Raw genomic sequence first — 13,127 nt, 5'->3', positions numbered from 1 at the left:
TGCTCAAGGTTCCTTTTTACTTAGGGAAGGGAGAGCCTTCCGTTCTTAATGAGAGAGTGCAATGGACACAAACAAAGTGAATAGACACTGTGAATGAAGGTGCATGAGACTGAGAGAGAGAGAGAGAGAGAAGAATACGATACCGGAAAGTTGTCAAACCCTCCTCCAAGGGCCCCACTCTCGGCGGTGAGAGTGGTGTACTATTGATTGCACAATCTGGTACAAGATGCTGATGTAAGTCGTGAGACTATGATGCAAGGTGGATCTAAACTTGGAGACGACGGCGACGACGACGGCTGAAAAACACTACCTTTTGGGATGTTCTTCTTCTACTGAATTTGATGGGTCTTCTGCTGAATTCTACTGCTACTAACACGCTGAGTTCTGCTGCTGCAACGCACTGCCTTGCGGGTACAAAATGCTGGTCATGCTGTCTCTAAAAACGCTGCCCTTGCTGCCTTTGAAAACGCTGGTTGCAATCCCTAGAAACGCTGACTTGTTGGTTGTAAAAACGCCATGGCAGCAGGCTAGAAATCACTGAACTGCTAGGCTGAAAACGCTGGGAAGTCACTGGTGAAAATGGTGAGGTTTAGGGCTGAAAACGCTGATGGTCTAGAGCTGAAAACGCCAGGGGTTCTTTGGGGGAATCTTGCTTGAGAAGGTGCTCCAGAGGGCCTGCTGTACTGGGTGCCTGTTGCTCTCCTTCCTCCTCCTGCAAGATAAGCCTAGCATTGGTTTGCTTATATATTCTCTCAACGAAATTGCCTTACCTTATTTTCCCTATTTTTATCATTTTTCACTTATTTATTAAGTGACTTTTGTTGGGAACTGGTCTAATGGATTGTAAAATGCTCCTGATGGATTCTGATGGTTTCTGATGGTAATGCTGATGATCATGCTGTGTGCAAATAGAGGATATGCATCTAATCTAAGTGTCTAGACATGCACGGTCTACGAACAGACTCACAAAAGTGCCAGATCACTTCCTATTCTAGACTGACTTGATTGAATTGAACCCTGGTCATGCTGTAGCTTGTCCACGGACACATAGGGTTAGATGTGTCACGTAACATCCCCTCCTTTTCGAAGTGAGGTACTGGTACCGAACTGTATGGCGTCGAGGGAGATCGCCAACAGTGTCTGGATGAATCTTGGGAAGGACTCTTGGCTGGCCCACTCTGATGTGTGGGTCATGCGATACTTGAACTTCATAAAGGTCCGCAACGCTTGCTTCTTTGGGCTGCGCCGAAAGCGACAAAGTCATCGGAGTCTCCTTCAATGCTTCCACTTCTTCTATGGACGTAGGGCCACCTTCAAGAATCTCCGAGGAGGAAAATTCCTGAAACCACTTCCAACACAAAACCATGAACATACCCATTCCCTGTAAAGTCACTGGAAAAATTATAGTCTTTCCAAAAGACTGTGTATGCAATGTAGATGAACATAGAGACGGAGTGCCAAACCGTTCATCAAACACATGCAAACAATGAGATCGAATCTTGTCTTTCTGATCTAAATCAATCAACTGTGGAAAATCATAATGGAAATGCCGATGCTTGATGCTCAATCCTTCTTGTGCTCTTTCTACGACTGTGTCGTGCCAAGGACGAGACACTGAATGTGACTTCCTTGAATGCATACTTTTCAGCTTTTCATGAGAAATCTGCATACATCCGTGCTCATTTATGAGTGAATCGTGCTCAACGTATAATCTGTCATGCGTAGGAAAAGGGATCACATAAGGATGCTGACTAAAATACAGGAAACGATCACGAATGAAACACTGGAACAATGCGTGCTGACTAATCATGCGAACACATAATACTTTCTGTGAGGGTTCTTTGGACCTAGGCTCGAGAGCCAAGATCGGATCTTCGGAATCTATCGAATCTTCCTGTGGGGGTTTTGTGGACCTTGACTCGAAAGCCAAGATCGGTTCTTCGTGATTGATCGAATCTGCAATGAGGTTAGCTTCACTAGAAAAAGTATCAACCAAACCATCATCCTTGTGAACAATCACATCATGGTCATACAAATTATCATGCTCGTGAGAAATCTCATCTTGATCATGCTTATCATCATGCTTGTGAGAAATCACATCTTGATCATGCAAATCATTATACTCATCATCATGCTTATCATTGTCATGCAATTCATCATGCTTATCATTATCATCCAAATCATGTGTGTCTTGCTGTGGAGAAGACGAGACTGAGAGAGTCTCCTTCTCCTGAATCCTGTCAATCTTCGCCTGCACATTAGAAATGAGAGACGAAGAATGAACAACTTGCTCTCCACGAATGACAAGGGGAGAGTCACTTTTGGCATTGAAAATGAACGTATTTTCCACCCAATCAATGAGAGGGTTATGCTCAGCAAACCATCGAATGCCCAAAAGCATATCACATCCTGAAAGAGGAGAGACTACAAATTTTCTGCGGAAGGACACTTGTTGAACAGTGAATAAAACATCAAGGCACTCTTGCGTGATGAGAGAGTTTATACCGGGAGAGAAGCCAGACAACTCGAAAGGAGATGTCTTGCGAACCTCCAAGCGGGCTCTTTCGACAAGAGAGTCACTAATCAAATCATGCACACTGCCTGGGTCAAACAATATGACAAAACGTTGACCATACACATGACCATAACACTTAATGAGAGACTCATCAATGGGAGGATCATGAGAGACTTGGGTCACACTCGTGTTCTCATATATTGCATTGACAGAGGAAGTGGGTCCTGTGGGTTCTTTAGATTCATTCGATTCAAGCTTAGGACATGTTCTTTTATGTGACCCTTGATGTGACAATGAAAACAACGACCTTCCTTAGAATAAGTGCTTTGCTCTTCGGACGTGATGTATCCTCCTAAAATTCCTTGTTCTACCTTTTCATTTGGAGTGAGCTTAGGTTTAGCAATTGTGTTAGCCTTTTGCTTAGGTTCACTTGGAGAGTTCTTTTCTGAGAGACTATTGGAAGATTGGTTGGAAGAGTTACCGTTCTTACCAGTCTTACCGTTCTTACCGTTCTGAGAAGTCTGAGAGGTACTTGTTGAAGTCTTGCTTTCCTTAGGCTTTTCCTTGTTGTGCTTCATCTCCTGTGCGAGCGCAAACGCTACCGCCTTGTTGAGATCGATTGGGTCGAGGACTTCGACATCAAACCTGATATAGTCGTCCAACCCGAAAATGAAAGCCTCTTTGCGCTCATCATCCGATTTGCGTAACTGGGTGCCGAGCTGCAAAACACGACTAGAGAAAAACATAACTGGCATACCATTTTGCTTGAGACTGTGCCTATCATCTTTTAACCGTGCTAGGTACTGTGGGGGCATAAACCGCGCCTTGAGCTTGTCTTGGAAGTTGGCCCAATTGAAAGAAAGGGGCGTGAATTCATTGGCTTCCTCTAGGTGAACGGCCAACTGTGCCTCTTGCCATGCGTGGTACCAATTTATGGCATCACCGGCAAGGTACATAGCTGCCGTCAAAACCTTGCTATTTCTTGTCTTCTTAGTTGTCGCAAAATAAGCATTAAATTGATGCAACCAAGAATAAATAACCTTAGCATCCATCTTACCATCATACTTACTGAACTGGATCTTCTTTGTGAATGGGTTATTGGAGTCCGAATCTCGGCTTACAGCACTTGAGGAACTACCAACATCTTTGGCTGGCTCGGACTTCGAGGTGAGAACCTGTCAAACCAATTCTTGCATGCGTAATTTTCTCTGTGCCTCACGATTGGCCTCCAAGGCCGGCTCGTCTTTCTTTGCGTGCTTCGTGCTCGCGCTCCAAGGCAACGCGGTTCGCTTCTTGTTGTGCCATCATGTCCATCATTGACGTGACCAAAGCCTCTATAGGATTTGGTACAATCCGTGGCGTAGATGGGGAAGGAGGGTCGGAAAAACCTCCTGGTGGGGAAAATTCTTCTTCGCCTCTCTCATGCTCATCACCTCCAAGCGAAGTATCATTTCGCTTCGAGTGATGACCATCCACTGAAGTCTTGGGTTCTTGGGTTCTTGGGGGTCTTGAGGCTGTTGAGGTTCTTGAGGGTCTTGGGGTTCTTGATGTTCTTGAGGTTCTTGAGTTCTTGAGGTTCTTCTTTCGCTTGCAGTCCGTGTTAGAGAAGGATCCTCTCTTCACCCGAGTTCTGCTCTTTTCCGCGGGCGCACCCCTTAGCGGCCTTGCGCTCACACCAAGGTTGCTTTTTCCCACCTCATGTCGATTGGACGGCCGCTAAGTGCACGGTTCGCTCTCAATGAGTCAAAAGAGGCACAAGGGGAGGCTGGACAAACCCTTCTTTCTTGGTTTCCTGTCACTCTTCAAAAACACGAATAGGAATCGACACGCCCAAGAGGACTTGGGTTACGTGCGACCGCAACACACAAAAGAAATTCTGTGGTTCTTTCCTTGAGTGATACAAAACACTGCCAAAGCTCTGACACCAATTTAAGGTGCAGCGGAAGTGAATGTTGAACTTTGCTCAAGATGAGTGCTCCGAACTGTGCTCAAGGTTCCTTTTACTTAGGGAAGGGAGAGCCTTCCGTTCTTTAATGAGAGAGTGCAATGGGCACAAACAAAATGAATAGACACTGTGAATGAAGGTGCATGAGACTGAGAGATAAAGAGAGAAGAATACGACACCGGAAAGTTGTCAAACCCTCCTCCAAGGGCCCCACTCTCGGCGGTGAGAGTGTTCTACTATTGATTGCACAATCTGGTACAAGATGCTAATGTAAAACGTTAGACTATGATGCAAGGTGGATCTAAACTTGGAGATGATGGCGACGACGAGGATGGCGACGACTACGGATGAAAAACACTACCTTCTGGGATGTTCTTCTGCTACTGAATTTGATGGGTCTTCTGCTGAATTCTACTGCTACTAACACGCTGAGTTCTGCTGCTGCAACTCACTGCCTTGCGGGTACAAAACGCTGGTCATGCTGTCCTTCAAAACGCTGGTCACGCTGTCTATAAAAACGCTGGCTGCAATGCCTAGAAACGCTGACTTGCTGGTTGTAAAGACGCTATGGCAGCAGGCTGGAAATCGCTGAACTGCTAGGCTGAAAACGCTGGGAAGTCACTGGTGAAAACGCTGAGGTTTAGGGCTGAAAACGCTGATGGTCTAGAGCTGAAAACGCTAGGGGTTCTTTGGGGGAATCTTGCTTGAGAAGGTGCTCGAGAGGGCCTGCTGCACTGGGTGCCTGTTGCTCTCCTTCCTCCTTCTGCCAGATAAGCCTAGCACTAGGTTTGCTTATATATTCTCTTAGCAAAATTGCCCTACCTAGTTCGCAACAAAAGTCACTTAATAAATAAGTGAAAATTGTCAAAAATAGGAAAAATAGGTCTAATGCACTGGAAAATGCTCCTGATGGATTCTGATGGTTTTTGATGGTAATGCTGATGATCATTTTGTGTGCAACCAGAGGATATGCATCTAATCTAAGTGTCTAGACATGCATGGTCTACAAACAGACTCACAAAAGTGCCAGATCACTTCCTATTCTAGACTGACTTGACTGAACTAAACCCTGGTCATGCTGTAGCTTGTCCACGGACACATAGGGTTAGATGTGTCACGTGACAATAAATACGGTCTTTGTTAACTAGGGACACCATTTTATTCAAATGCTTGTTCTGACGTGTTTTGCCCTGCATCTGGCTACTATTCTACTTATCGTACTACCCAGATGTTGGTACATATCCTAGATGGCAAATCACACTGGAAAAACTTACGTGTCTTTTATTAAATCAATTGGTATCAATCAATTCATAGTTATTGCGTGTGCACAAAAATCTTTTTTATTTATTTATAGTGTTAGCCAAAATTGTTATGTCTCATAGGCCGAGTTTGGCCTCTAGATAGTGTTAAAAAACCTCTCTCTCTCTCTCTCTCTCTCTCTCTCTCTCCCTTACTTCACTGCCATAGGACTATAACTTTTTTCAATTTGTTGTTGTAGCCGGGCTACAATGTCACATGCATTGGACAGACAATTACAATTGATCTGGGTTTACTCTTGGGCGGACACTTGACTGAAGGACTAGGGGGTTTGATGGTATAGAGGCACTTGGCGGGACACAAAGGAGTAGTGGCCAAGTGGACATTGTTGCCATTCCATTTCTATCACAGAAACGAAAGTGTGAACTTAAATATTGTAAAACTAACTTACTATTTCAGGTAGAGTTTTGCATGACATAAAATTGAGAAAAACAATGGAGAAAATTGACACAGCACTAGGGACTAGAAGATGGGCTAGTCCCCCCCTTGAAGGAGATTTTTATTAATTTCTGAACTGTTACAAAGACGTGAACCCGAAACAGAATTCACACATGAACCCAAAACAAAATTCACTCTTCATATCTCAAATACGATTCTCATGCATAAAGATGCATGGTTCTCTAAGCCTATTGGCTGAAGTTCATCATGCCTGTAGCCGAGAACGGCTATGTCTGCTTCCTACGAGAATTTTCTGCATGGTAGTCTTGTCATGATGGATATTTTTTTGCCTCTCTCCTTAAGAAAGGAAACGAGAGGACCTTGCTTTGATACCATTGTCACAGAAATGGAAGCGCGACACTTAATATTTCAAAACTAATTTACTATTTCACGTGGAATTCTGCACAACATAAAATTGAGAAAAACAATGCTGAAAATTGACACAGCACTAGGGACCAGAAGATGTTTTGTCCCCCCCCTTGAAGGAGATTTTTATTAATTTCTGAACTGTTACAAGCATGGAAACCCGAACAATTCACTGTTCATGTACCAAATACTTTTCTGATGCATAAAGATGCATGGTTTCATAAGACTATTGGCTGAAATTCATCATACCTGTAGCTGAGAACGGCTATGTCTGCTTCGTATATGAATTTTTTGCACAGGAGAAGCTTCTGCTGTTATCTCCTCCCGTAGGAGGTACCCACACGAGTGCTTCTTGGCTGAAAATTGCTTCTAGGCTTCGTTAGAATGCTGAAATTTTGTGAGCAGCCAATATTGCATTTATCTGAGTGCACCTTCTCTCTGGAGGACGTACACAAGCTCTATGGACTGCCCTACACCTTCGCCGCAAGTTGTGTAGGCTCTGCACTGCTCTCACATGAGCTCTAAGCAAGAGATGGCTAATGAGAGAGACTGAGCGCAAAAAGAGAGAGAGAGAGAGAGAGAGAGAGAGAGAGAGAGAGAGAGAGAGAGAGAGAGAAATGAAATGTTATATTAACGTCTTCAAAAGGCCAAAGTGACCTATGAGACCAGAAAGTTACAATGCGGTGTATCTGATACAAAGCCAGATTAACAAAATAAATTAAACTAGGATAACAAAATATAAATACTGCGGGATCCTAAACTAAGCAGTACAATGTGAAGACAATATGGGAGGGGAGTAGAGATCCATCTTCATCTGCACTCTGGACGACGAAAGAGTATGGCTTGAATCTTTTGCCATAGCCTCCTTCGAAATTGTGTAGCTCCTCTCCTCCCTCGGGGTCGTCTAGATCTCCCTAGCTCCAATGCTCGGTCTATGAGAGAGAGAGAGAGAGAGAGAGAGAGAGAGAGAGAGAGAGAGAGAGAGAGAGAGAGAGAGAGAGAGAGAGAGAGAGAGAAATGAAATGTTATATTAACGTCTTCAAAAGGCCAAAGTGACCTATGAGACCAGAAAGTTACAATGCGGTGTATCTGATACAAAGTCAGATTAACAAAATAAATTAAACTAGGATAACAAAATATAAATACTGCGGGATCCTAAACTAAGCAGTACAATGTGAAGACAATATGGGAGGGGAGTAGAGATCCATCTTCATCTGCACTCTGGACGACGAAAGAGTATGGCTTGAATCCTTTGCCATAGCCTCCTTCGAAATTGTGTAGCTCCTCTCCTCCCTCGGGGTCGTCTAGATCTCCCTAGCTCCAATGCTCGGTCTATGAGAATGCCAGTAGTGCGGGTAGACCTCTCCACCGTCGCTGGTTGCTCCTTTGTCTGTTCTTCTGGGTGTACAGTATCTAGTGTAAAGAAATCTGTGATCTGTCTCTGGGGATGTCTCTCTTCACCTCTCCTCAGTAAGGTTTCTCTATGCTTGTGTAACTCAAGTAGATAAAGCCCAAGACATCTTTGATCCTCATAACTCATGACCCTAGATAGAGGCTCAAAACCTTCTCTGAATAGACAGTGAAAACGACCTCGTATCTCATAGTACACTGTGCAATGACATATGTAATGTACTTCTGTCTCTGGCTCTAGATGGCATAAGCGGCATATTCTGTTATTTGCTGGTGTCCCTCTGAATCTGCCAGTCTCAATCTTGAGCTGATGTGAGGACGTGCGTATCTGCCCAATGGCACAACGCAAACCATGCGAAAGATGCGTGTCCATATAGCTAGGTCGAATTACAAACCCATCCCCCGTGAGGTGGAGAAGATGCTCTCTATAGAAAGCCATCTTTGTGCCCAACTCTTGTAACAGCTCTATCCATGTCCTCCTCGTGTCCAACTGGATCAAATCCTGACGGATGAGTCTATTAATCTCTACCCGTGTCATAGACCTCAAGGGTGCCTGAAGAGAGTATTGAAAAGGAGGCAACCTGTCCATGGTGAAACCATGTGTCTGAAACCATGATGCCATCTGAGCATACCAGCATGATGTGTCCCCGTTAAGAGCTAATTGTCTGGAGGACTCTAGAGCCACCCTGGCATATCTGTCTCTGGTAGTATCCCACAGACTGTGTACAAAGGAGACTGATCTTGTGAGCGCCTCAATCTCCATAGGGGGGGCAGCTAATTCCGCTCGAATGATATCATGCGGTACAGAAACCTTGGCTCTAATCAGCCGAGAGATCATAGATACTAGGGGCTTCTCCATACGCCTCCACCCATCCTGGCCTATAGAAGGTCCCCAAACCTGCACCCCATATAACATAGTAGAGGCAACCAAAGTATCAAAGAGCCATAACTTTGTCCTAGGTTCCTGGAACTGAACCTGTGAACACATCCTCTCCATTCCTCCTAGAGCCGCACCAGCTCTAGTTAGTCTAGTCTCTGCTGCTCTTCTCAAGGAAAATCTCCGCCCAGTAAAGACTACCCCCAGGTAAGTGTATGCATCTGTATACTCCACAATCTCCTGACCATACTTGAAAGTGGGTACTGATCTCCTGACCCATTGCGGTGTGGTGTTAAACACCATAACCTTGGTTTTACCTAGGTTTACACACAATCCACTATCCTCTGCAAAATTGCGTAGTGCATCCAACTGTCGTTGCATACCTTCCGGTGAGTCAGATATTAACACAATATCATCAGCATATAGCAACAATGGGATCCACGTCCCTGCCAGCTGTGCACCTCTGTCACCCTCTCTATCGATGTAATCAGACACCTCATCAACATACATACCAAATAGAGTAGGAAACAATGGGCAGCCCTGTTTCACTCCAATGGTAGAGTGAACTAAATCAGATACCCCTTCCGGAGTGCGTACCCGTCCCATCACTGATCTGTACAAAGCCATAATCCCCCAAATCACCTCTATGGGCACCCCCATCTCCTGTAGTCTGCGCATCAATCGAGCTCTTGGTACCATGTCAAATGCTTTACGAAAGTCCACAAAGCTACAATATATTCGTCTCCCATGTGCTCTGCCCTCCTCAATGATGGCCCTGAGTGTCAGAATATGATCAAGAGTGGAGAAACCCCTCCTGAAGCCGGCTTGACCCTTTGGTCGTACCCCCTCGCCCTCTGCCCAATTACTCAAGTGTTGCTCCAGGATGGATGCATACAACCGTGCCAATGTGTGTCCAACCATGATAGTGCGGTAGTTCCCAGGCTCTGTAGGGTCACCAGCCTTGAAGATGGGCACAATATTAGACAATCTCCAAGTCTCAGGTAATCCCTCACACATGGCACGATTGAACAACACTGCGAGAACCTCCGTCAGCATATCCCTGGCATGTATAAAGTGCTCCGATACTAGACCGTCATGATCATATGCCTTCCTGGTCTTCATTCTGTCGATGGCCCTTTGTACCATCTCAGGTGTAAAGAAAGTGCTCGTAGCTGGGCAAGGCTTGGTAGGGTCTGGAAGGGGTTCCTATCCAGGAACCGTATATAATGATGTCGCATATTGGCCCCACACCTCAAGTGAAGTAATCACTGAGGGAGGGGAGTGCTCATGGAAGAGACGCCATGCCTCTCCTGAGTCCCTACTCAAGAACATCTGATACAAGTCTCGCTCCATTTGGGCTAGGTAAGCTCGCTTCTTCCGTCGCACAAGGCGTCGGAAAGCAATCCGAGACTGTCGGTAAGTGATGACTCCTAAAAGAAGATCCCTCTGAAGCTGGTCTCTCATCTCTTTGCATTCTTCATCATACCAACTATTCTGGGGCATGCTCCCAGAATGTCGTCTCTTGCCCGGCTGAGTGTGTGGGTATGCCATTGATGCAGCCCCGTGCAATGTCTCAGTCAAGTAGTGTGGTGCACTCCTCCACTGAGAGGCCTGTACCATTTGTGCCAGCCGTGCCTTCCAATAGACGGTCCCAGATCTCCTCTGAATAAACGAAATCAGTCTCTAGAGTAAATGTATAGCGGGTGTGTGACCTGCCTCCTGATGTCTGGGTTGTACTATACTGAAATTTAACGGATAGTGTCAAGAGAGCATGGTCTACTGCTATGCCCACTGGCCTGGCTCCCACTGTGAAATCCTGAATGCAGGGGATAAAGCTCGGTTGTGTCATAACATAATCCACTGTACTGGCCCCATGTCTATGTGGAAAGCATGTGAAACCGGCTGCTCCAGGAAATCGATGTAAGCCATTAAGTATGGCTAATCCATGTGTAGTCGTCATTTCCATGAGGTATCTCCCATACTCCGTTTGCTCTCTGTCATCTAAGCATCTGTCAAGCCCCAATTCACCCACATTCAGCTCTCTAAGCATCTCATCTGAAGTGTCGTAGAAGACTGTCTGCGAGTTGCCCGTTCGGGCATTGAAGTCCCCTAGGAGAATGATATCACCATCCCTAGAAAACTCCCAAATGTCATCATCTAGGATAGAGAAAGGCGCCTGCCCTCTGGATGTGGCATACATTGATGTACTGGGAGGAAAGTAACATATGGCAAGATATAGGAATCGACCTGTGTTAGGTCTTAGTCTCACCCACATATATCTAGCATGATCATCTCTTCGTACAATATGCAGTAATGGTTGTAGTTCCTCTCTGAATAGCATTGCTACTCCTCCTGAACCTCTACTCCCATGCTTAGATCTTGCATTTGTCCCGTGAGCTGTTTCCCATCTGTATCCCACCACATGTGGCATTACCTGTCCAGGGGCCTGATGAGTCTCTGAGAAGAACACAATATCCTTGTCTTTGAAACTCTCCTCAAATGCGCCCACGTCCAACCTCATAGACCCATTACACTTCCAGGTAGCCATCTTCACTGTGGTCCCATAGGTCTCGCACCGTCATGCAGTACGCCGCTCTAAAATCACCACCCGTCCATCTCTGCAGAAGGCTATCTTTCCCTTCTTCCTTGCCGTTGTAATCTCTGGCATTACCTCTCTCATATGTGCGAGCTGTGAGAGAGTTAGGTCATCACCGAGGAAAATACCTTTCTTTTTGAGAGTAGGCCTCTTCCTCAAGAATTCCTTCTTCTCTTCCAACGAGGGGAAGCGTAGTATGAGAGAGAGAGAGAGAGAGAGAGAGAGAGAGAGAGAGAGAGAGAGAGAGAGAGAGTTGTTTGCAAGTTGCCAACACTTGTGTTTTTCTAAATCCTATGCTAGTTAGTGAGTTTTTTATCTTAATTTAATGTTAAAAACATTTGATTGCTCTCATACTGACCCGACCACTCATTTTTTAGAGGTTTTAAACCTTAGACTTACAAATGAGTGTTAAAACCCGGATTTTTAGCCAATCTGGAGCATTTATAACTCTGCCAATTTCATATCTCTCTCGACTCAGTCTGACGGCTCCCGCTGGGTCATATTTCTACTGTGTTCGGCCGGCCACTTTCTTGGGTGGCCATTGCAAAATTATTAAATTATAGCTTTTCAGAGCGAAGTGGAGCCATCATCTTATTCATGTGCTTGTTCTGAACTATTCTGCGTTGCGTCCGGCTACTGTTTTACTTATCATACTATTCGGACACGGATAAATTTTCAGATGGCACATTGCAACGGAAAATTTACCCGTTCATAATTGGTACCAATAAATTCATAAATTCATTCTGTGTGTACAAAAATCATTTTCATTTATTTGTAGCCGTAGCTAAAAATATTACAACTTCCCACTGCAATCTAGATATGTGTAGCTGTCTCTGAGAGATATTGCTTAGTAGTCTTGAGTGATATGCCTCAGTTATATATATGGTTAGTCTTGTGCGAGTCTTGGATAGGAAGTCTTTTGGTCTACAGTTTGGTCATACACACATCACTTTCCCTGCACACTGTGAGACTCAACACACCCATTGTACCTTGTGAGCACTTGTCATGTGGAGCTGGGAGTCTATCCTTTTGTGTTTACTTCTAATATCTTTACTGTATGTCATTTCAGTTTATGCTAATATGTCTTTCAGCTGTTTTGCTGTGTGCCATGCAGAGAGGTTTATGTGTAGATTGCATTGAGGAGCACCCACATTAGAGAGCATGACATAGTTTTTCCGCTACAATTGTGTTTGATTGTTCAATTATTGCAGGCTTTGTGCTTATTGGTCATATCAATTTAGTGGGAGCTTCATTTTCTTAGTTTCATTTGTGGTTATTCATGGTACATTGCCTTGATCCCCTCTGCTGCGTAGAAGCAAGACATTTAAGAATCCATTTAGTTTTTGTTGTGGATGAAAATACGAGGATCTACTGACATATTTTATGAATGACACATAGCTGACACTTGTAGGGGCAGTCTTGATCATGGTTAAGAGTGCAAATTGGCTGAATTATCCATGGTTGCAGATAGTTGTATACTATGTATCGGTTCTTTTATTTAGCACAAGCTTTATGCAATTGGTTGCAGCACAGATGCCACCTCCACCCAAGACATCTGCTCCCTCAGCCACAGGTAAAGCTTGACATGTAGAAGCCAAAACTAATAGCAGTTTTAGTCCATCTGCAATCTTAATTGTGTATTGTGGAGAACATGAAGTGCTTT

General features: G+C 44.7%; 1 protein-coding gene across 4 annotated transcripts in view; it reads left to right on the top strand.

The window, feature by feature from the left end:
- LOC147420057 (uncharacterized) overlaps positions 1–13,127 on the top strand; it is a 108,544-nt gene that overhangs the window by 24,972 nt on the left and 70,445 nt on the right. For all 4 annotated transcript variants that reach the window (XR_015186910.1, XR_015186908.1, XR_015186909.1 and 1 more), the window contains exons 4-5: positions 12,676–12,746; positions 12,863–13,037. Coding sequence is in view for 1 of the 4 variants with exons in the window: in XM_086503904.1 (XP_086360030.1) it covers positions 12,744–12,746; positions 12,863–13,037 (178 nt within the window). In the remaining 3 variants the exon portion in view is untranslated. The remainder of the gene's footprint in view (positions 1–12,675; positions 12,747–12,862; positions 13,038–13,127) is intronic.

Source organism: Adiantum capillus-veneris, chromosome 28, assembly GCF_014529385.1.
Source record: "Adiantum capillus-veneris isolate H3 chromosome 28, ASM1452938v2, whole genome shotgun sequence".
Lineage (NCBI taxonomy): Eukaryota > Viridiplantae > Streptophyta > Polypodiopsida > Polypodiales > Pteridaceae > Adiantum > Adiantum capillus-veneris.
Note: the sequence above shows the minus strand (reverse complement) of the source record. Positions and strands in the feature narration are given on the sequence as shown.